Source organism: Mustela putorius, unplaced genomic scaffold (genome assembly GCF_011764305.1).
Source record: "Mustela putorius furo isolate JIRA1106 unplaced genomic scaffold, ASM1176430v1.1 tig00003923_pilon_pilon_pilon, whole genome shotgun sequence".
Lineage (NCBI taxonomy): Eukaryota > Metazoa > Chordata > Mammalia > Carnivora > Mustelidae > Mustela > Mustela putorius.
In genome coordinates this window covers 10,991,759-11,017,228 of record NW_025422068.1, presented here as the reverse complement: position 1 = coordinate 11,017,228, position 25,470 = coordinate 10,991,759, and the positions used below count along the sequence as shown (strand labels likewise).

At 39.1% G+C, this 25,470-nt stretch overlaps 1 protein-coding gene across 1 annotated transcript; it reads right to left on the bottom strand.

Annotated features, from left to right (window-relative positions):
- Positions 1 to 697: 697 nt before the first annotated feature.
- Positions 698 to 23,195, bottom strand: LOC101673783 (nuclear envelope pore membrane protein POM 121-like). Its single transcript, XM_004758977.2, has 2 exons — positions 21,878 to 23,195; positions 698 to 865 (listed from the first exon to the last, which is right to left on the bottom strand). Exons 1-2 carry the CDS (start codon positions 23,098 to 23,100, stop codon positions 862 to 864), a joined length of 1,227 nt encoding a protein of 408 aa, XP_004759034.1. The 5' UTR covers positions 23,101 to 23,195; the 3' UTR covers positions 698 to 861.
- Positions 23,196 to 25,470: the final 2,275 nt, after the last annotated feature.

The window sequence follows — 25,470 nt, the reverse complement described above, 5'->3', positions numbered from 1 at the left end:
TGGCACTGCCTTCACAGAGTCCTCTGTTCTGGGGTTGGTGGCACACCTTGCCTCAACCTACCCCTTGTCTTTCAGGAATTACCTCTGATTCAGGTCTCAGGCACCTTGTTCTCCTTTATTTTGAACTGCTGAAGCTCTGCCCTGTGTCTCTCACCATCCTAGAGCATGAAACCAAGTCTGATTCAAAAAAGCTAGCAATGGAGAAGATGAGTGGCTGTGAGTGGGACAATGGGATAAGAAGACAAGGGAAATTTGGAGGAGGGGACACAGGCAAGACAGGAGGAAGGTGTCTAGGGACAAAAGACTGACCTCTCTCCTCAACTCAATCCCATATACTGATCTGAGCACCTATGGAGACATTGATGGTGTTACTGAAGAGAGATTTTATGATGCTCTGGACATGAATGCAGATGTTTCCATGTCATGACCCAGACAGTAGATCTGGGGGGAGGAAGCAGTGCTCCTGTGGGCTCTACATGAAGGCCAGCACCTCTGTTGGCGGCTTGAGGAATGAGAAGTTGAGAAGCATCTGTCTGGTCATCCTCAGCCAACACATGAGCATTCCTATGGCAGCCAAGGGGAATGGGAGGATTTTCTAAGGGAGTGTGGGGCCGCAGATATGGCCAGCAGAGGAGGAAGAAGTAATAAGGGATAAAATGTACCAAACACAAGTAAAAGGCACATACCACAGTTAGCACTTTAGATGATTATCTTATTTAAGTATCAAAATGACCCTACATGGAATGTAATATTGCACTACAAGCACAGAGTAAAGCCTAGACACTCAGATTTGAGGGTTAGCTCATATGCAGAAGAGTCATGATGTCATGGTCCTCAAGTTTGCTCTGGATCTTAGCTCCATCATCTATAAAAGACAAAAATAATAGTGAACTACATGAGGAATAAAAAGGGTAATAATGGCAAAGCACTTGACATCATGGGAGACTTATAGAAGCATTCTGTAACTCTTACGATTATCCCCCTTTTATCTTTAAGGAAACAGGATTAGTAACTTACCCAACACATACGAGTCCACATTTCGATTACTGACTATGGCACCAGAACACAAAATCTTGTCCATGGGAAAGTACTTGCCCAAAGACTCAAAATTTACAGTGTCTTCAGATAACCATGCCCTGATATCAGTGTGGGATATCAGGGGGTATATCAGTGGGATATATCAGGGGATATATGTATCAGCCTAAAAACTTTATACCTGTCTATATTTCAAAAGTAAGGTCTAAAAAAAGTCATTGAAGAGGGGCACCTGGTTGGCTCAGTGGGTTAAAGCCTCTGCCTGGGGTTCTGGGATTGAGCCCTGCATCACGCTCCCTGGGAGCCTGCTTCCCCCTCTCTCTCTGCCTACTTGTGGTCTCTGTCTGTCAAATAAATAAAGTCTTTTGGGGGAAAAAAAAGTCATTGAAGATACAAAATAATCAAGAGAACTTACTCCCATACAGCCTCACTGAAGAAATTATTGAAGAATAATTTCAGCAAGAACAAAGGTGAACCTAGAGAACAGACCAGGAATACAGGAAAAAATGTTCCCCCAAATGTTTATGTAATACAATTAGTTTCTTTACCCATTTAAAAAGCAGATTTTAAGTAACAGTTAAAATTCATGGGAATAGTTGAGGGGTATTGGGACTGTGCTAGGACCCTTGAGAAGAGGATACAAGTATGGGATAAATGAGACTTTTGTCAGAAAATGTACAATTAAACTGATTTAGGGATAGGACTTCCAGAGTGTCAGAGTGAGGTGGTCAGCAAAGCCTCTCCTCAAAGGCAATGTTAGCTACACCAGCACCATAACAAGATGACATAAACTTACTATTTCCTGCTTCTCCCTTCTCGTGCAACAGAATACCTCAGAAATTATTATTGAAAACAACGGTAAAAAGACACTCTAAAGTCTGGAAAAATAAAAGTAAACTGACTAGGAACCTCGTGATTTGAGGAGTGACATGTGGTGTGTTCCCTGTGTGTGTGTGTGTGTGTGTGTGTGTGTACACACGTGTGTATGTGTTTAATCTCTCATATATATCCAGGACTTATATTAATATATAATATAATATCTCTCATATATATCCAGGTCAGAGAGGTTTGGAACACGGAACTACCAATTGGTATATACAAAACCATAACAATAATAAAATCCTGCTTTCACTGGCCAAAGGACAAGAAAGGAGAATCCCAACAGAGACTGAGGAAATTAAACCCTCACTCCACAGCTGAGTCATCAGAAAGCAGCTCATGGCAGCGGCAGCAGCAAAGCCCTGGGTCTCCCTACCCTTTCTTTACCCATGGCATAAGTAGACCCAAAAGAAATGGCCTCTGACCCAACCCCCTCTTCAACAGAAGGTGACCCAACCCCCCTCTTCAACAGGGACACCAGATAACCCAGTTGAACACTCCCTGTCCCCACAGACAACACCAGCGGGAATTGAGCAGGAGTCCCTGGAGCCCCAGAAGAATGAAGCAGATCAGAACAGCATTGCAAGACTGAAGCTATACTGTCAAGCTCACAAAAAATAGGTAGGAATCTAAAGGCTAACCCTAAACAGCAAAACCACCTGCGAAACAGAATACTAAAATGGGGTAAAGAATCTCAACATCATGACAAAAACACTGAGGACATAACAGAAAAATCATTCCTCATACCAAAAACCAGTGAAACCGCAATTCAATTAAGAAAAGAAAACTGGCTGACACGAATACCAAGATAAGTAATATGGATTGTCAGACAGGATTTCGTTGGGTTGGTTTGTGTTGTTTGTTTGTTTGTTTTTTAAGATTTTACTTATTTATGTGACAAAGTGAGAGAGAGTGCACAAGCAGGGGAGCAGCAGAGGGAGAGGGAGAAGCAGGGTTCAGGGAGTCAGATGCTGGGCTTGGTCTCAGGATTCTGGGATTATGACCTGAACTGAAGGCAGACGTTCAACCAACTAAGGCACCCAGCAACCCCAGTGGACAAGGATTTTAAAGCAGTTGGCATAAATATGCTTCAATAATCAATTACAAATTCTCTCTTGAAACAAATAAAAAAATAAAATTTTAAAGAATGAAAGAGAACTTATAAAGAACAAAATGGGAAAAAAGAACCAAGTGGAGATTGTACAACTGAAATGCAATAAAATTTTAAAACTTGCTAGATAGACTTGATAGTAAGTGAAAATGACAGAGAACAGCATCAATGAACATGAAAACAAATCAGTAGAACTTACCTAGTCTGTGCAAAAAGAACATAGTTGACAAAAACAAACAAACAAACAAAGGACCCTCAGGAACGTAAAAGACTATAGAAAAAGGAGGTCTAGCATTCACAGAACTCATATTAGGAGAGCCCCAGAAGTAGGAGAGGACAAAGTGTGGAAATGAATATGTATTGGAAGAAATAATGGCAGAAAAGCCCATTGGCAAATCTGGCAAAAGAGAGAAACTTACAGATTCAAGAAGTTGAGCAAATCCCAAAATCCATGCCAACACACAACATAATTAAACTTCTAAAAGCTAACAAACTCGTGAAAACTAACAAGGATACAATTTTTAAAAAGCCAGAGAGAAGTGAGATATTGCATAGGAAGGAGGGCCAATTTCAATGACAACAGATTTCTCATCTAAAACAATGGAGTCCAAAAAGAAATGGCACATTTTTCAAGTGCTGAAAGCAAAAAACTGTGTTTTGAATCCCATGTCCTTCTTTCAGGAATGAATGGGAAATAATAATGATATTCTAAGACAAAAGAAAACTAAGAGAATTTATTGTTAACAGAGAGGAAGATCTCCAAATAGAAAGAAAATAGTAACAGAGAGAGGTTGAGAACTTCAGAGAAGAAATAGAATGAGTAAAAATAGAAGTGAATATAATGCACAATCCTTTACCTCATGAGTTTCTTTAATCACATTTTATGGTTGAAGCAAACGTAACCATCATCTAATCTGGTGCTCAGTGTATATAGTGGAAAAACTTGTATTTTAAAATGAGGATAAGGTAAGTCAAGTTTCTACATTTCACCGGTAGGCTGTGGTTGCACATGTGTAAGATTATACCAAGCAACTACTAAGAAAATTACAGAAAATGTAATGTGCTGAAGAACATGATAAATAAATCAAAATTGAAGTCTAAATGCTCAGGTAACTCACAGATGGAAGGGGAAAAAATAACAGAAGAATGAGAAATATAGGGGGCAGACAACAAACAAGAAAATGACAGAAGCATGCCCTGTTATACCAATAATTACTTTAAATGCCTATGATCTGAATACACAAATTGAAAGAGCTTGGCAGACCTGAGTGTATGCTGCCTGCAAAAACTCACTTCAAACATAATGATATAAATAGGCTGAGAAGTAAAAAAAGAAAAAAAGAAAAGAAAGAAAGGGAAAAAAAGAAAAAAGAAAAAGCATGCAAACATTTTTTTTTCATAGGGAAAGGCTGTATTAATATCAGATAAAGTAGGCTTTATCTGTTAGTAGGGACAAAGAGGTAGGTACGTTACATAGTAACAAAAGGATCTATCCACTAAGAGGTATGTTACATAATAACAAGAGGATCTATCCAATAAGAAGATACAACAACTCTAAATGTGTATGTGCCGAACAATAAAGCTTCAGAGTACATGAAACAAAAGTCTGAAAGTTGAAAGGAGAAATAGATAAAGTCACAAGTATAGTTGGGGACTTCGGTCCTCATTTATCAACTGATAAAACTAACACAGAAAATCATCAAAATAGAACTAAGGAATGCTATTAACAAAAAGGATTTGATTGACATTTATAGAACATTTCCAAGACAGTAAAACACACATTCTTTTCTGACATCCATAGAATATTTATCAAGGCAACCTTTAATCTAGGGTCCTAAAACAAGCCTTAACAAATTTAAAGGGGTAGAAATCATAGAGTATGTTCTCTGGCCATACTAGACAAGAACAAGAAATCAAATACAGAATGACAACAACAATAAAAACTCCGAATATTTGAAAATCAGGCAACATACTTCTAAATAATCAAAGAGGGAGTGCCACAAAAAATAAACCTGAAAACACAAGGTACCAAAATTTGTGGCATGCAGCTAACACAGAGCTCAGAGAGGTACTTAAAGCAATAAATGTTTATATTAGAAAAGAAAACTCAGAAGAACTCAATAATCTAAGTTCCTGTCTCCAGAAATTAGAGAAAGAACAAAAATTAAAGACCAAGCAAGCAAAGGGAACGAATAAAAATAAAAGCAGCAGTCAATGAAATTGAAACAGGAAAAGAGATAAAATTAATTAAACAAAACTTACTTTTCCGAAAAAAAAATGAACAAATGTTATCAAGATTGATATCAAGATTGATATAAGGAATTAACCAATTGTCAGTAATTAAAGAAAATATCACAACAGATCTTGCATCCATAAAAAGAATAATGAGGGAATACTATGAACAAATTTATGCTCATAAATTTGACAACTTAAAGGAATGGAGCAATTCTTCAAAACCACAAACTACCAAAATTAAGCCAAGATGAAGTAGATAACATGATTATTCCTAAAACGACTAAAAAATTGGATCTGTAACTATAAGTCTCCCCAAGAGAAATCCTTGAGCCCAGATAGTTTCACTGGAGTATTTTACCAAATATTTGAGGAAGAATTAATGCTAATTTTGTACAATATTATCCATAAAATATAAGAAGGGAATATTTTTCAAATTGTTTTTTGCAGCCAGTGTTTTGAGTGCGATACCAAAATCAGATAAATACAGTACATAAAAGACCAAATCTCTCATGGATGTAGGTACAAAAGTTTTTAACAAAATTATAGCAAATAAAATCCAACAATGTATACAAATAATAATACATCATGAAGGGACAGCTGGGTGGCTCAGTCAGTTAAGCCGCTGCCTTAGGCTCAGGCCATGATCCCATGGTCCTGGAATCGAGCCCCGCATTGGGCTCCTTGCTCCGCAGGGAGCCTCCTTCTCTCTCTGCCTCTGCCTGCCTCTCTGCCTACTTGTGCATGCTCTCTCTCTCTGATAAATAAATACATAAATAAATAAATTTTTAATAATAATAATAATACATCATGAAGAAGTGGAATTTAATTTATTCCAGGTATGCAAGACTGGTTCATTATTCTAACACCAATCAATATAATCCACCATATCTACACAGGCCAAAGAAGAAAAATGTTGTATGATCATATCCGTTGGCACAAAAAAGTACTTAACAAAATTCAAAAGCCATATTCCTGATTAAAAAAAAAAAAATCTTACTACAGTAGGAATAGAAATGGTCATCCCCAACCTCATAAAGAATAGCTTACAAAAAAAAAAAATCTACAACCAACATCATAATTAATGGTAAAAGGCTGAATGCTTTTCCTCGAAGATTGGGAACAAGGCAAGAATTTTGGCTCTCATTATTATTTGACATGGAAAGTTCTAGCCACTGTAATAAGGCACTTAAAAGCAATAGAAGGGATATTGATTGAAAAGGAAAAATAAATCCATTTCCAAGTGGCATGATGGTCTGTGTAGAAAATCCCAGGAGAATCTGTAAAATAAATGCCCCTAAACCAAATTATTGAGCTTGGCCTTCTCTCAAGATACTAGATAAATACACAAAGATGAATTGCATTTTTATATACTGATGATGAATAGGTAGAAACCAAAAGCAAAGCCACAATACCACTTGTAATTGCTTCAGAGAAAATGAAATCCTCGGGTATAAATCTAACAAAATATGAACAGGATCTGTGTGATAAAAATTACAAAATGCAAATGAAAGAAATCAAAGATGACCTCAGTTCTTGGAGAGACATACCACAGGCAAGGACCAAAAATCTCAACATAATAAAGATGTCAGTTTTTCCTAAATTCATTTATAGGTTGTTTTGTTTGTTGGATTCTTTTAATTTTTTTAATTCTGGTGTAGATAACATAGTGTTATATTTGTTTCAAGGGTACAATATAGTAATTCAGCAATTCCATATACTACTCAGTGCTCAGTGTGTACTCTTAGGGGCACCTGGTTGGCTCAGTCAATTAAAACGTCCAACTCTTTTTTTTTTTTTAAGGAAAATCACTTTATTCATAAATCTTTGACTATTGAAAAGACCATTGGCAGGCTATACTGGTTTGTGTAGATGGATAGAATTAAGTAGTATATTTGGCAATTGGCAGTACAAAACAATAGCCTACATTTACACAGTGCTATCTGTTTAAAAACCAACAAACCTTTCACAGAGGAATACATATTCACCTCACATGAGGCTTTCAGGTAGCTGTATCCAATTTTTGGATGCCAAAATGTAGCCTGGCAGAATTAAACTGATTTGCCCAAGGTCATTCATCTGGCAGAAGTGGATTATTTTCTGTTCCCTAGATCCAAAATCTTGTCCACCATTGCCCCTCCAGCAAGGCTCTCTAACTCTTGATTTCACCTCAATTCATGGTCAGGGTCCTGAGATGGAGCCCCCACATCAGGCTCAGGGCTCAGCGTGGAGTCGGCTTGGGATCTCTCTCTCCTGCTCCTTCTGGCCCTCCCACATTGGCTCTCTCCAATAAATAAATAAATCTTTAAAAAATAAAAAAGGGATGTATCTCTTAATCCCTTTACCTATTTCACCCATTCTCCCACCCACATCTCTCTTATCCATTCCTCTATCGGTGGGCAATTAGGTTTTCTATGGTTTTACTATTGTAAATAATGCTGCAATAAATATAGGGATGCATGTATCCCTTTGAATTAGTGTTTTTGTAGTTCTCGGGTAAAACCCTATAATGTGATTGTTGGATCATAGGATGGTTCTGGTTTTAGTTTTTTAAGGACTCTCCATACTATTATCCACAGTGGATCTATCAGCTTCCCACCAAGTGCATGGGGGTTCCCTTTTCTGCACATCTTCACCAACACTTGTTGTTTTTTGTGTCTTTTACTTTAGCCATTCTGACAGGTGCAAGGTGATATCAATGTGGTTTTGATTTCCATTTCCTAGAGGATGCGTGATTTTGAACATGGTTTCATGGTTTCTTGGACATCAGTGTATCTTCTTTGGGGAAATGTCTTTTCATGTCTTGTGCCCATTTTTAAGTTAGATTATTTGTTTTCTGGGTGTTGGATTATATCCATTCTCTATATATTTTGAATATAATCTAACCCTTTATCAGATAAGTCATTTATCTTATCTATCAGATAAGATATTTATCTTCTCCCATCCCATAGGTTGTCATTTAGTTTTGTTGGTTGTTTCTTTTGCTGTACGGAATCTTTTTATTTTGATGTAGTCCCAAAAGTTCACTTTTGCTTTTATTTCCCTTGCTCAGGAGACTTATCTAGAAAGATGTCATTATGACCAATGTCAGAGAAATTATTGCCTGTGTTCTCACCAAGGATTTTTATGGTTTCAGGTCTCACATTTAAATTCTTAATCCATTCTGAGTTTGCTTTTGTGTATAGTGTCAGAAAGTGGTCCAGTTTCATTCTTCTGCATGTAGCTGTCCAGTTCTCCCCAACATCTTTTGTTGAAGAGATTCTTTTTCCCAATGAATTGTCTTGCCTCAGTTGTTGAAGATTAATTGGCCATACAACTATGGGTTTACTTCTGGGCTTTCTATTTTGTTCCATTGATCTATGTGTCTATTTTTGGTGCCAGTACCATACTGTCTTGGTGATTACAGCTTTGTTATATAACTTGGAAGTATGGAATTGTGATACCTCCAATTTTGTTTTTCTTTTTCAAGATTGCTTTGGTATTGAAGGTCTTTTGTAGTTCCATACAAATTTTAGGATTGTTTGTTCTAGTTCTTTAAACAATGACAATAATTCTGGCTACTCTGGTTTTCTTTTGACATCCATTACCATGATGGTAATCCCCTCACTTTCAATCCATCCCCTCACTTTCAATCTGCTGGTGTTTAGGTCTAAAATGAGTCTCTTGTGGGCAGCATATAGATGGGTCATTTTTTTTTATCGATTATGATACTCTGTATCTTTTGATTGTAGCATTTAATCCATTTACATTTAGAGTGCTTATTGATAGATATGAACTTAGTACCTTTGTATTACCTGTAAATTCACTGTTCCTGTAGATTGTCTCTGTTCCTTTCTGGTCTTTGTCACTTTTGGTCTTTCTCTCCCACTATAATGGTCCCCTTTAATATTTTTTGCAGGGCTGGTTTAGTGGTCATGAATGCCTTTAATTTTTGTCTGGGAACTTCTTTATCTCTCCTTCTGTCCTGAATGAAAGGATAGAGTATTCTTGGTTGCTTATTTTTCCTCTTTAGCATGTTGAATGTATCATGCCACTTCTATCTGACCTGCCAAGTTTCTGTGGAGAGATCTACCGCTAATCTTATCTGTCTTCCTTTATAATTTAGGGATTTCTTTTGTCTTGCTGCTTTTAGGATTTTTTCCTTATCTCTATATTTTACAAATTTTACTATGATATGTCTTCATATTGGCCTGCTCTTGTTGATTTTGATGGGAATTCTCTGTGTCTCCCAGATCTGATGTCTGTTTCCTCCCCAAGATAAGGGAAGTTTTTAGCTATAATTTGCTCAAATAATGCTTTGCCCCTTTTCCCCTCTCTTCTCCTTCTGGAACTTCTGTGATAGGAATGTTATGCTTTATGGAGTTGCTGATTTCCATAAATCTACACTCGTGATCAAATATTTTTCCTCTTCTGTTAAGCTTCATTGTTTTCCAAATTTTATCTTCTATATCACTTACTCGTATTCTGTTTCTTCCATCCATGTATCCCTACATCCAGCTGTTTCACATTTCAGTTACAGCATTTTTTATTTTGGCCTAACTAATTTCTGGGTCTCTTATCTCTGTGGTAAGCAACTCCCTTGTCGCTATGCTTTTCTCAATACCCTTAGGATTGTTGTTTTAAAATCTGGATCAGGCATATTACTTATATCTGTTCAATTAGATCCCTGGCCTTGACCCTTTCTTGTCCTTCCTTTTGGGATAAATTCTTCCATCTTGGCATTTTGTCTAGGTTTCTGTTCCCTTCTTTGTGTTAGGAAAACCTGTTATATTTCCTGCTCAAGAGAATAATGGCTTTTTAAGGAGAGGTCATATACTGTCCAGGACATGGTTCTTTGGGAAGTGTTTCTGGTATATTCTGTGATCAGGTGCTTCTTTATGCACTCTGCTACTGAGTTATGCCTGCCTGTTCCCTCAGATCAACCCTTTGCAGAGTTTCTCCTTGCCTAAAGTGGGGAGTTTTGGTACCTTGTCCAGAGTCTGATGAGTTTTAACTAGGTTTACACTGGTCTGCTTGTTAAGAGGGCTCTGATGCTAGTTCCACTAAAGCTATAGCTTTATAGCACTCTATGGTCAGTAGACTTGGTGCATGCAGAGGGTTTGTACTGGTCTTCTAGGGGAGGGGACCTCTGCTCTGGTTCCCAGGCAAACTTACCATAGTAAAGAAGCACCTGATGAATGCAGGAGGACATGTAAGAGGCTCAGGTCTCCATTGTTGGTGCTGTCCTGCTCACTGAAGTCAGTCCATGCTGATGGAGAGGGGAGGAAAAAAATGGTACCAGCCCTTTCCTTATCCCCAGAGAGGGGAATTTGCTCCTGTTGATGTCCAGAAGCCCTAACAGAAGAGCAAACAATCTCCCCTCATATGTCCCAGGCATCCCTCAGATACCTGCCTTCACCAGATGAGTTTTAAAACTCTAAATTTTGGGGATTCATTGTGGCACAGACCCCCACCATTCCTCTGGGAAAAAGTCTTGCCACTCTGGGGCTAGAGCAGGTTTGTCCCAGAAGGGCCATTGCACCAACGCACTGGAGCTTGGAGTTTAGAGTAAAGCACAGCAAAAAACCAATGTCCAGGTTAGCCACCCTGAGCTTGTATCTCTGCCCTAGTGCTAAGGGGTGGGAGAGTTCAATGTCACCTGCCAGTTCTTTTGTCCCCTCAGAGCAATGACACCTCTCCCAGATGCACTCCAAGAACGGGAAACTGTCTCTCCTAGTGTGTCCCAGGGGATCCCCAGATCTGCTTCTGGGTCTCTACCCTCCTTTTCCACAGGAGCACTGCAGCACCCACCAGATTCAACACCAGCCAGGGTGTGGATCTCTAAAACCAGTCTTTGAGCTCTGCTGATAAAAACTCATAATAATCAGCCCCACTCCTTTTCCCAGTTGGTGGCACTGGGAAATTATTTTCCTTGTGTGATCTTTATGCGCTCCTCTCTCTCCTCTTCTTTCTCACCTCTCTTTGTGATCAGGGCTCCCTCCCCTCCACGGCACCCACAGGCCTTTTCTTCCCCAAATCATGTCTTCATACATCCTACCTTCCATGGTGTGGCCTTCTCTCTCCCTCTAGTTGTGCAGTTTGCTCCATCAACCCTCAGATCAATTTCTTGGTTGTTCAGAATGATTTTGTCATTATCCAGCTGTGTTCCAGGGATGATACAAGCATAGGGTCCTGCTACTACTCTGCCATCCTCTCAGGAAGAAACTTATTTATAAATGTTTATAGCAGCTTTATTCCTGATAACTTTAAACTGGAAACTACCCAAAGATTTTTCTTTTTTTAATCTTTATTTATTTTTTAGATTTATTTCCAGTGTTCCAGAATTCAGGGAGCACCCAGTGCTCCATGCAATATGTGCCCTCTGTAATACCCACCACCAGGCTCACCCAATCTCCCACCCCCGACCCCTCCAAAACCCTCAGATTATTTTTCAGAGTCCACAGTCTCTCATGGTTTGTCTCCTCCTCCAATTTCCCCCAACTCCCTTCTCCTTTCTATCTTCCCATGTCCTCCATGCTATTTCTTATGCTCCACAAATAAACAAAACCATAGGATAACTGACTCTCTCTGCTTGACTTATTTCACTCAGCATAATCTTTTCCAGTCCTGCCCATGTTGATACAAAATTTGGGTATTCATCCTTTCTGATGGAGGCACAATACTCCATAGTATATATGGACCACATCTTCCTTGTCCATTGAAGGACATCTTGGTTCTTTCCACAGTTTGGCGACTGTGGCCATTGCTACCATGAACATTTGGGTACAGATGGCCCTTCTTTTCAGTACATCTGTATCTTTGGGGTAAATACCCATAGTGCAATTGCAGGGTAATAGAGAAGCTCTATTTTTAATTTCCGAAGGAATCTCCACACTATTTTCCAAAGTGGCTGCACCAACTTGCATTCCCACCAACAGTGTAAGAGGGTTTCCCTTTCTCCACATTCTCTCACACACATTGTTTCCTGTCTTGTTAATTTTGGCCATTCTAATTGGTGTAAGGTGGTATCTCAATGTGGTTTTGATTTGAATCTCCCTGATGGCTAGTGATGATGAACATTTTTTCATGTGTCTGATAGCCCTTTGTATGTCTTCATTGGGAAGTGTCTGTTCATGTCTTCTGCCCATTTTTTGACATGATTATCTGTTTTGTGTGTATCGAGTTTGAGGAGTTCTTTATAGATCCTAGATATAAGCCCTTTGTCTGTGTTGTCATTTGCAAATATTTTCTCCCATTCCATGGGTTGCTTCTTTGTTTTACTGACTCTTTCCTTTGCTGTGCAGAAGCTTTTGATCTTGACAAAGTCTCAAAAATTTATTTTCACTTTTGTTTCCTTTGCCTTTGGAGACATATCTTGAAAGAAGTTGCTGTGGCCGATGTTGGAGAGGTTACTGCCTATGTTCTCCTCTAGGATTCTGATGGATTCCTGCCTCATGTTGAGGTCTTTTATCCATTTTTAGTTTATCTTTGTGTATGGTGTAAGAGAATGGTTGAGTTTCATTCTTCTACATATAGCTGTCCAATTTTCCCAGCACCATTTATTGAAGAGACTTTCTTTTTTCCACTGTATATTTATTCTTGCTTTGTTGAAGATTATTTGACCATAGAGTTGAGGGTCCATATTTGGGCTCTCTACTGTTTCACTGGTCTATGCGTCTGTTATGCTGGTAACATGCTGTCTTGGTGATCACAGCTTTGTAGTTAAGCTTGAAATCAGGTAACATGATGCCCCCAGTTTTGTCTTTTTTTTTTTCAACATTTCCTTAGCAATTCAGGGTCTCTTCTGATTCCATACAAATATTAGGATTGTTTGCTCCAGCTCTTTGAAAAATGCCAGTAGAATTTTGATTGGAATGGCATTGAAAGTATAGATTGCTCTAGGCAGTATAGACATTTTAACAATGTTTATTCTTCCAATCTAAGTGCGTGGAATGGTCTTCCACCTTTTTGTGTCTTCTTCAATTTCTTTCATGAGTGTTCTGTAGTTCCTAGAGTACAGATCCTTTACCTCTTTTACCCAAAGATTTTTCAATGAGTGCATAGTCAAACTGTGGTACATCCATTTATGTGGTACATAAATGGAATATGATTTAACAGTAAAAAGGAATGACTATTGATATACACAATTTGAATAAACCTCAAGAAATTATGCTAAGTGAATAAAGCCAGTCTCTAAAAGATATCATGACTTGACTTATAAGAAACATATATTTGATCTTTGTCTTACTTCTGGCAAAAAGTTCCTAAAATCCTTGGGTTTCCTAAGTAAAAAGAGTAATGGGAGCATCTTTTGTTATGTTTTGTCTTTTGTCTTCAGTTCCTGAAATAGCATCAGGGCAATAAAGGTGAAAGGAATGTTTTGTTATTCATAATAAGCCCCTTCCCACCACACCTTAGTATGTTAAGGAAGTGACTTTTGGAAAGCTCTTAAGTAATCTAAGAGTAGAGGCTGGCTGCCAGGGCGTTAGAACTTTCAACCTCATCCCCTGACCACTAGGGAGGGGAGAGGGGCTAGAGATTGAGTTCAATCACTAATGACCAATGATTTACTCAATTGTTCCAATGTAATGAAGTCTCCATTAAAAATCCAAGAGGGCAGGATTTGGAGAGTTTCCAATTTGGTGAACACATCATATACCTGGAAGGTGGCACATGCTAGGGGGACAGAAGCTACTGCACTCAGCACCTTTCTAGAGCCAACCCTATATACCTCTTCATCTAAATGTTCATCTATATCCTTTAAAACAAAATGGTAAAAATAAGTAAATGTTTCCCTGAGTTCTGTGAGCCACTCTAGCAATTAATTGAACTTGAGGAGGGGGTCAGTAACAATTAGGACTTGTGAATGGATTCTGAAGTGGGGACAGTCTTGTGGTACTAAACTTTTAATCCGTGGGCTCTAATCCTATCTCAAGGTAGCTAGTGTCATAATTGAGTTAATAGTTTGGTGGTGCTGGTGTTCAGAGATACATAGTGCATGACTCCACTTATCTAACATTTGGAAATAACAATTATAAAAATGGAGAACAGATCAGTGGTTTATAGGGGTTAGGGATGAGGAGGGGTGACTATAAAGGTGTAGCATGATAGTCTTGTGGTAATGGTGCAGTTTGTATGTTAGATGTGCCGTTTACATAAAGCTCACATGCTATAACTGCATAGACCTATATATATACACACACAACTAATTCATGTATAATTGGTGAAATATCAGTAAGCTTTGTGGATTGTACCAATGTCAATTTCCTGGTTTTTTATGTTGTGGTATAGTTATTTACAACACTAACACTGGGTGAAAAGTACATAGGCTCTCCCTATACATTTCCTGTAGTATATTATTAGTTAAAAATCAAAAAATTGTTTAAGGATTTTATTTATTTGAGAGAGAGAGCACAAGCAGGGAAAGTAACATTCAGAGGGAGAGGAAGGAGCCCAATGTGGGGCTCGATCCCAGGACCCTGGGTTCATGACCTGAGCCAAAGGCAGAAACTTAACTGACTGAGTCACCCAGGTGCCCCTTAAATTTTATTTTTATATAATTTTTATCTGCAGTAAATCGGGGAGCAAAGTACCCTTCAGCCAGCTTCCCTCAATGACAATATCTTCTATAACTAAAATACAACATAAAAACAAGGAAAATTTAAAATACAACATAAAAACAAGGAAAATTTTAGAGTTTATTATTCAGATTTCACTATTTTACATGAATTTATGTGTTTACTTCTATGCAGTTCTATTACATGCAGATTTGTGCAACCACCACAAGCAATATACAGAACTAATCCATCACCAAAAGCCTCCCTTGTGACATCTCTTCATAGCCATATATATCCACTCCCCCCCCTCATGCCTAACCCTTGTCAACTAATAATCTGTTCTCTATTTCTATACTTTTGTTATTTCAAGAATGTTACATAAATGGAATCATATGTTATGTAACCTTTGGGTATTAGTTTTATTCTCTCATCATAATTTTTTTGAGGTCCATCTACATTGTGCATATCAATAGTTCATTTCTTCTTCTTGATGAATGGTATTTCATAGTATGGCTGTACATAGTTCTTTAACTATTCACTATTGGTAGTTTCCAGTTTGGGAATATCAGGAATAAATCTGCTATAAACATTGATGAACAAGCTTCCCCATGGAAATAAGTTTTCATTTCTTTGTGACAAATGCCCACAAGTGCAATTGCTCAGTCAAATGGTTAAGTCCACTTTTGGTTTTCAAAAGAACTGCCAAACTGTTTTCCAGAGTGGCTGTATCATGTTTTTGCGTTTCAATTTTTTAATTTATATTCTTTTTAGTTAGAATATATGGTAAGATTGGTTTTAGGTGTAGAATTTAGTGATTCCTCACTTGCATATAACACCCAGTTCTCATCACAAGTGCCCTCCTTAATACCAGGGTGGCTGTATCATTTTGCATTTTGACTAGCAATGTATGAATGACCGAGTTTCTTTCCATCCTCACCAGCATTTGATATTATCACTACTTACTTTAGGCATTCTGATAGGTGTGTAGTGATAGATCATTGTGGTTTTAATTTGCATTTCTCTACTAGCTAAAGACATGAAATATCTTTTTATGTGTTTATTTGCCATCTGCATGTCCTGAAGTAGATACTTGAAAATTTAAGATGCATATTGCAATTCTTAGAGCAACCACTATGAAAATAACTTTAAAAAAATAGTAAAAATAAAGGGGGGAAGAGAGATTAAAGTGATGCACTAAAAAAAAATCTATTTAACATGAACAAATGTAGTAAAGGAAGAACAGAGAAGCAAAAAACAAAACAAAAAACACAAATGAGACAAATAGAAAATAAGTTGCAAAATGGAAAAAGTAAATCCAACTATGACAATAATTACAATAAATGTGAATAGATTAAAATGCCCAAAATGCCCACCAAAAGTGGACTTAACCATTTGACTGAGCAATTGCACTTGTGGGCATTTGTCACAAAGAAATGAAAACTTATTTCCATGGGGAAGCTTGTTCATTAATGTTTATAGCAGATTTATTCCTGATATTCCCAAACTGGAAACTACCAATAGTGAATAGTTAAAGAACTATGTACAGCCATACTATGAAATACCATTCATCAAGAAGAATAAATGAACTATAAATGAACTATTGATATGCACAAAAAAATTATGATGAGAGAATAAAACTAATACCCAAAGGTTACATAACAGGGCAGAGCCTGGATTTTTATTTTTTTTTTTAAAGATTTTATTTATTTATTTGACAGAGAGAAATCACAAGTAGGCAGAGAGGCAGGCAGAGAGAGAGAGAGAGAGGAGGAAGCAGGCTCCCTGCAGAGCAGAGAGCCCGATGCGGGACTCGATCCCAGGACCCTGAGATCATGACCTGAGCCGAAGGCAGCGGCTTAACCACTGAGCCACCCAGGCACCCCAGAGCCTGGATTTTTAAAAGCAATACTGAATTATATGCTGACTCTAGGAGATACAGTTTAGATTCAGATATACAAATAATTAAAAATTAAGAGAATGGAAAAAGATATTAACTGCAAACAGTATCCATGAAAAAGCTGTAGTAACTATAGCAATATATGGCAAAGCTGACCTTAAGGCTACAAATATCACCAGGGAGAAAGATATGGGGCACATGGATGGATCAGTCAGTTGAGCATCCAACTCTTGGCTTGGGCTCAGGTCATGATCTCATAGGTCCTGAGACTGAGCCCCATGATAGGCTCTGTACTCAGTGGTGAGTCTACTTGAAGATTCTCTCCCTCTGCCCTTACCCCCACTTACGTGCATATGCTCTCTCTAAAATAAATTAATAAATCTTTAAAAAAAAAAACAAGGAAGAAAGAGGGACATTTCATAGTGAAAATAGACAATAAGAGAACTATAGTTAAGTATCATAAAACTCCATTCTCAATAACTGGTAGGAAATTTGGACAGAAAATTAGTAAGAATCAAGACTTCAACAAAGCTATCCAAAAACTTGACTTGACATTGATTGAACACTGCCCCCAATAGCAGAATATACCTTTTTTAAAGGACCTGTGGAACATTTTCCAAAATAGACCATATGGTTGCCCATAAAAATGTCTCAACAAATATAAAAGGATTGAAATCATTAAATGTAGGCTTAAGGCCACAGTAGAATTATAAATCAAAACCAGAAAGAAATGTGTAAAACTCCTCAAATATTTGGAAATTCAAGAACATACTTATAAACTATGGGTCAAAGAAAAAATCAAAAGAAAAATTAGAACATATATTGAACTGAGTGTCATCCAAACATAGAATCAACATTTTTCTACTGCCAATAAAGGGGGAATTTGTAGCTTAAAATACCTAAATTAGAAAAGAGAAAGGTCTCAAATTTCTAATCTTCCATCTTAAGAAACTTCTAAAGAAGTAACTCATAAAGGAGAGCAAACCCAAAGGAAGCAGAAAGAATTAAATAATATTGGAAACTAAATTAACAAGTATAGAAAACAGCAAAAACCATGAAATTTGATTTCTTTAAAAAATCAACACAATTGATCAACCTTTAACCACACTGACCAGAAGGAAAGCAAGAATGTAGAATGGGAGACATTCAGATGGAGATACAGAGAAAAGGCACAAAGTTAGAAATGGAAGAGAGGTATCATTTTCTACCTTAACAATAGTTATTAGGATGATAAGGAAATATGAATAATTTTATGCCAACACATTAGACAACTAATATGAAATGGGAAGATTCCCAGAAAGACACCAATTACAGAAAATGATTCAAGAAGAATTAGAAAACCTTAGTGTACTTACAAGATATTGAATTAGTCATTTTAAGTCTTCCCATAAATAGAAAACCAGACCCACATGGCTTCAATGGTAAACCCTCTCAAGCATTTCAAGAAGAAATTATAACAATTGTACAAATCCTTCCAGGTACAACAGGAGGGAACCCTTCCCAACTCATTCTATAGGAGTAGTAGTATTCTGACCAAAACCAGACAAAAACAACACAAGAAAATAAAATTTCAAAACAATGTCTCTCATGAACATAGACACAGAAATTCTCAATAAGAGGCACCTGGATGGCTCAGTTGGTTAAGCCTCTGACTCTTGGTTTCAGCTCCGGTCATGACCTCAGGGCGTGAGACTGAGCCCTGAGTCAGGCTCCTCAAACAGTGTGGAATCTGATGGAGATTCTCTCACTCTCCCTCCTCTCTCTCCCCGTCTGTTCCTTGCCCCTGCTCTTGCTCTCTTTCTAAAAAATGAATAAATAAAAAATATTTTTTTAAAAAAAGGTACTCAACAAAAAACAAGCAAAGTATACATCAAAAGAATGAGTTTTCCTGCTTGCAAATTAAAATCAACTAGACTGGGGCACCTGGGTGGCTCAGTGGGTTAAAGCCTCTGCTTTTGGCTCAGGTCATGATCTCAGGGTCCTGGGATCGAGCCCCGCATGCGGCTCTCTACTCTGTGGGGAGCCTGCTTCCCCCTCTCTCTCTCTGCCTGCCTTTCTGCCTACTTGTGACCTCTGTCAAATAAATTAATAAAATCTTTAAAAAAATAAAATAAAATAAAATCAACTAGATTGTTGGAGGAACCCAAAGTGGAATGCAGATTGTGAGAAATGAATCTTGGTGTGGTACAAATGGATCACATAACCTCACTGAAAGGAAGCTGAAAGCTGAACCCAGTGATTTTTAAAAGCAATGTTTTAGTTAAAGCAGTGGGTACTGTAAGGTTAAATAGAAATAGAAATTAAATAGAAATTGTACACAAATAATAATAATGATAAGTTGCCCACAGGGTTGGCAATTCCAAAACTACATGTATTGTAGGATTTGTCAATTAAATAAATCTATTATAGATGTTATGTAAGCATATTAAACTGGACAAATTTTGAATTTGGGCAAATATTAAATTGGAAAAATAAGTATAATTATAATATAGATAGATTAGATCAGGTCTCTCTGGAGAAACTGTTGGAGAAAGAAGTTACACATAAGCAAAGGGGAACATTTCCAGAATGAAACCTATATTTCTGAATTATATGCTGAGGTATCAGTGTAGATTCATTTGTGCACACACACACAAAGAAATATAGAAATATAGGTAAGTATGTATAAACAGAAACATAGACATCCTAATTCTGTCTCCTGAGAGAACCTAGAAGCAGAGACTTCCTAGTAGCAATGAGCACACCTGAATGCCCACATCTTGTTTTTTAACTTTTATTCTCCAGTAAAAGGAACCAAAGCTCCTTGGACCGGTAGGTGACTCCAGAGCTGGGATAGGTAAAGTGAAAGATGATCCTGGAGCATCTTATGGGGCTAGAAGATAAATCCTACAGAAAAGGGAAGGGGGGAATGCATGTATATGCAGGCATGTTAAAAAGGACTTACCAGCTAACATGAAATAAGTTCACAATGGTGAAATTTAGAACAATTTGAACAAAAAAATAAATAAATAAGTAACAGTGATAAAATTAGATAATAGCCCAAAGAACAAAATAAACATTGATGCACGTATCCAGATTTAAATGACTGAATAAACAAATAAATCAAGAGAACTTTCCCTAGAGAAGAATTTTTAATTAAATGTAGAAGAAACAAAGGAAGTAGAAAATCATCATTAAAACAGCACAATAATAATTGCTGTAGGCAAGATCTACTGATGATGTTTATATAAGTTTAAGGATAAACAGGATTCTTTTGTATCATCAAAGTATGATTCCCTCCCCCAATATTTATTACACAGGGAAAAATATACAGTGGAGAGCTCTGGCAGACACCACCGTTCCCATAAGACATATAGATATAATGTGCCCCTGAGATGACATTCTGAGAAGAGTACATCATCTCTGAGATTTTTCTTAAAAATCTGTAATTTCAGTGTTCTTCTGAGAAAACAGAGAAATCCAAATCCAGGGAAACTCTACAAAATACCTCATCGGTACTCTTCAGACATATCAATGCTACACAAGGCATTAAGACAGAAATTGTCAGTTTGGAGGCGACTAAGGGGACATGACAACTAAATGCAACATGGGATTCTGTATTGATACCAGAACAGAAAGAAAACTTTACTAGAAAGGAAAATCCAATTAAAGTCTGAAGTTCATCTAATAGCATTATATCATTGTTAGTTTCCTGGCTTCGGTAATTGTTTGGTAAGATGGTAACATTAGGAGAAGCTCAATGAAGACTAGACAGAGATTCTACTGTCTGTGTAAACTGTCCTGTAAGTCTAAAATTGCAGCAAATTTAGGAAATAAAGTCTTAATTGTCACACGTCATTTCCTAACATATACTAGGTAGGATCCAGCCCATGGTGATGTCAGGTGGACAGGTGAGAAGCAGAAGTGGGAAAAGGCTAGCGTGTGAACTGCCTTCCCATGGACTTGAACATAAAAATCAGGAATCAGCATCTAGAGGCAAAAAGTGGTGCTACTTTCCCATCAGTTGAGCCACAGAAAACCTGACACAGTAGAAAAACTACTTACACAAATCGATTTTTTCCTCCACTAGGTTCAAAGAGCAAAGACATAAAACATTCGGCAAATTAACAAACACCACATATATATTCAATATCTATTGTTATGTGTAATATAATACACATTTTATAGTCTATATGTAATATGCCATACATATTATATGTTACATATATGTATATGCATTATTATACATATCATATATTACACACATGTGTAATTATTACACATGTGTGTAATATACTGTTATACATTATAATTATGTATTATATACATCTATATTACACATATGTATTGTGTTATATATACATATACATTATTCATATCATTATACATATGTAGTATATATACTATATATTACATGTACATTATGTTATATGATAATACATATACATATAATATATAATACATATATGACCATGTATATACATGACTATACGTGACATATAAATACATATGACTATATATGTGGGTGACACATACAACTTTGTTCATTTCCTGAATGTTCATGCAGGACCAAGCATTCACATGCAGAAAGGAGAAAGACTGACAAGGGTCTAATTAAGCAAATGGGGAAGGAGGGAAAGGGCAGTTATGGCAGCAGTGGGTGTCTTGCCTGCTCCTGCCCAAAGAAAAACTAGTCCAAAGCTTCCCTCTTCTGTTGCAGGGGTCCTGACCCCTGGGTGGACCAGCCTAACAAGTTTCAGCCACCCAATTTGTAGGGACACCATCTGGCAGAATGATGATGGAAATGGAACATTGTCTCTATGGAGACAGCTAACCTATTGATGGCTGTATTGGACCCAGAGGTACAGTGCCCTAGGTATAGCTGAACTTGGGTGGTTTCCTACAATTCTCCTCCAAAGAACCAGTGAGGTCCAGCACAAAGTACTGGGGAACAGACCCTGGTGAGCCAGGGGGAAAGGATCAATTTTTTACAGCCAAGCCAAGCAAGGCAGAGGTTTAGGGAGAACCAAGAAAAACAGCCCATGGAGGTGCCCCCCCATCCCAACTATGGGAAGGCCCCCTGGCCTGGTGAGTTCTACACCTGCCAGAAGCTCTCCCGCTCTTCATTCATGCTAGGGGCGGGGAGGAGGAGCACAGACAAACAGGAAGGCTCAGGGGCGCTGCAGTCAGAGGGGACTTCGGTCTTACCCTTCCAACACCTTATTGATCCACTGGATCGCAGCTCTCTTCTCTAAGTCAAGGTCTTCAGCGGTGACTCGATAGCCTAGCTGGGGTGGTGGAGGCAAGATCAATGGGTCATTTCGCCTCGATGACCGCAGTAGAGGAATCTTGCGCCTCCGGGGCCTGGAACTGTCAGGGGGAGGTGAGTGATTGCTCAAACTTTGCTTCTGCCCATCCTCTCCCTCGGCAGCCTTTTCGATCCTGATCTTCCTTTGTGGTTCTACTGAGACTGAAGAGCTAGAATGACAGCTTTCCTCACTGGCTTTCTTCGTGGGTGGCTGGGGCTGGGAGGAGGCTGCGCCCCAGATCCCCGCAGCGCATCGGCAGCATCTCTGTGGCGGGACACCTCGAGTGGAACTGTAAGAACTGGTGATGGCATTGCGTTTGCTGCATGAGCTCAAAAAGCAGGTGTGGGATTTCTTAATCAGGCCATCTTCTAAGCTCGTGGAGTAGAAGTCTCTCTTCAAAGGCCCAGGCCTGGGTACGAAGGAAGAGAGGACTCCATTGACCATCAGCCGTCTGAACGCAGATGGCACACTCTGGCTGCCCTCGGCACCCCTTCTCAGATTATCCTGCTTCTCAGGGACTGGGTGTCCTTCCTCTGACTTGGCCAGCCCTCCCCTGCTCTCGGCCAGGGAGGCCAGCTCCTTCTCATCCTTGGTGCTCACCTGGCGGTTCTCTTCGAGGGCCCTCACCAAGGTCTCCCTTACGCACAGATTTGGGAAGTGACCAGAAAGTGAGGACCACATACAGATGACCGTCTGCTTCAGAGCCAAACGGAGCGTCAGTTTGCCCTTAGCGGATACCATTTTCAGGATCACGGAGGCGCAGAACATCTTGGAGCTGCAAGCAGATAGCGCTGGCTTCGGGTGGCTGGTCGGGGGCACAGAGGAAAAGACCCCCAGAAATAAACACCGGGCCTGCTGGATTGGATATTGCCGCCGATGGGTTATGGCAAACCGCCGACGGTGTCGCCGCCGCCGCCGACGTGGTGAAGCCACAAGATCCTCGTATGACAGCCTGCGAGCTACGTCCAGGGTCGAGGCCGCCGAGTGAACCCGGCCAGCCCGGGGAACACCGTGGGCGGGGTGCGCGGGCCTGGGCCCAAGGCTCTCAGTTGCCTCGGGCTGCTCCCCATCCAGCAGAGAGGCTGCCAGCCGAGGGCGAGGCCGGCTCAGGTAACTGCCCATAAGGAGCAGTTCTGCAAGGTCGCGTCCTTCAAATGGAGTCAATGGCTCAGAGAGGTTTCCGTTAGCTGCCAAAGGGGCCCCAGGCAAAGCGCGCACTGTTAGGTGTCCCGCCTATGACGCACGCTTGGAACGCGTGAGCGAAGAAACGCGCGAGGGAAGGGTGCACGCACCCAGGGCGCTTCCCAACCCCCGCTTCCCATCGAAGGTGTTGGCACGAGGTAGAGCAGCTCATGGCAGCCACAGCCGCCCTTCACGCCACCAGCCTGCTGCTCCATTAGGAGACAGTACAGTACCGCGGTTCCAGAGCCCAAAAATCGCTCCAGGCTCAGGAGTGCCCACTCCAAGCAAGAGATTCAGAGTCAGCATCGGGGCCCATCACCTGTACTTCCTCTCTGGCTCAATACCCAGAGGCCAAGCCCCTCAGAGCCTGTGCTGCCCAGATCCTAAGGGATGGTACAATCCCCTGAATGTTCAGGAGGCGGGAGGACCCCAAGAGGGAACTGGCTAGGGCTGAGATGCCAGAGCGCAGTCGCCAATCTACCCTCTCCTTTCTCTAGAATTTTACTCTCCAGGTATTCCTTCTTGTCTCTCCCTCCCTTTCCTAGGAAGCAAGGATTCTAGATACATTTTATAAAACCAGAACTTATAGACCCCAAAGAGCCAAGGCAATCCTGAAAAAGAAAAAAGCTGGAGGCATAATGCTCCCAGATTTCAAACTGTATTATTACAAAGCTATAGTAATCAGAATAGTGTGGTATTGGCGTAAGAGAGATAAGTCAAAGAACAGATGGAGAGCCCAAAAATAAACCCATGCCTATAGGGCCAATTAATTTACAACAAAGGACCTGGTGTTGGGAAAACTGGGTAGCCATATGCAAAAGAATGGAACTGGACCCCTTTCTTACACCATACACAAATATTATCTCAAAATGCATTAAAAACCTTAAACCTCAGAACTTCTAGAAGAAAACATAGGTGGTAAGCTCCTTAACGTCAGTCTTGGCAATGAATTTTTGGATGGGACAGCAAAAGTACACAAGTGAGACTATATCAAAATAGAAAACTTTTGCACAGCAAAGGAAACATCAAAATGAAAAGGCAACAAACTGAATGGTTGAAAATATTTGTAAATCATATATCTGATAAGAGGTTAATATCCAAAATATATGAAGAACTCATACAACTCAATAGTCAAAAAAATCCAGTTAAAAAATGGACAGAAGATCTGAATAGACATTTTTCAAAAAAAGACAAAGATGGTCAACAGGTCTGTAAAAACATGTTCAAGGTCACTAATCATCAGGGAAATGCAAATCAAAACTACAATGAGCTATCACATCACACCTATTAGAATGGCTGGAATCGGGACACCTGGGTGGCTCCGTGGGTTAGAATGGCTGGAATCAAAAGGCAAGAAATACTAAGTGTTGGCAAGGATGTGGACAGAAGAGAACCTTGTACAGGAGCAGTACTGTGCACTGTTCCTGGAAATATAAATTGGCACATTCACTATGGAAACTATTTTAATTTAATTTTAAAAATTAAAATTAAAACAGCCATATGATCCACTGTCACTTCTGGGTTTTAACCTGAAGGATACAAGAACACTAATTTGAATAGATTTATACACCCCCATGCTCTCTGTATCATTACTTATAATAGCCAAGATGTGGAAACAACCCAAACAGTGGATGATTGAATAAAGAAAACAGGTATCTACAGGACGCCTGGGTGGCTCAGTCAGTTAAGTGTCTGCCTTCAGTTCAGGTCATGATCTCAGGGTCCTGAGATGGAGTCTTGCATCAGGCTCCTTACTCAATGGGGAACCTGCTTCTCCCTCTGCCTTTGCCTGCCACTCCCCCTGTTGTGCTCTCTCTCTCTCTAACAAAGAAAAAATATTTTAAATTTAAAAAAAAAATCTCCCCTTTAAAAAGAAAGAAAATAAAATAGGTATCTACACACAATGGAATATTTTTCAGTCATAAAAAAATAAAATCCTATCATTTGTGATATGGATGGACCTTAAGGGCATTATGCTAAATGAAATAAGTCAGGGAGTGTATAGGATCTCACATTTGGAATGTAAAATTTTAAAAAATAAAAAAGTTTAACAGCACCAAGCTCATAGATACTGAGAATAGTTTGTTAGTTACAGGAGATGGAACGTGTAGGGTGGGCAAAATGGTTGAGGGAAGCCAAAAGTCACCAACTTCCAGTTAAGAAATTAAGTCATGGAGATGGGGTGTACAGGCTGGTGACTGTGGTTAATGATGCTGCATTGCATATTTGAAGGTTGCTTAGCAATTAAGTCTTAGAAGTCATTTCATGAGAAAAAATGATTCTGTTACTCTGTATGGAGACAGATATTAA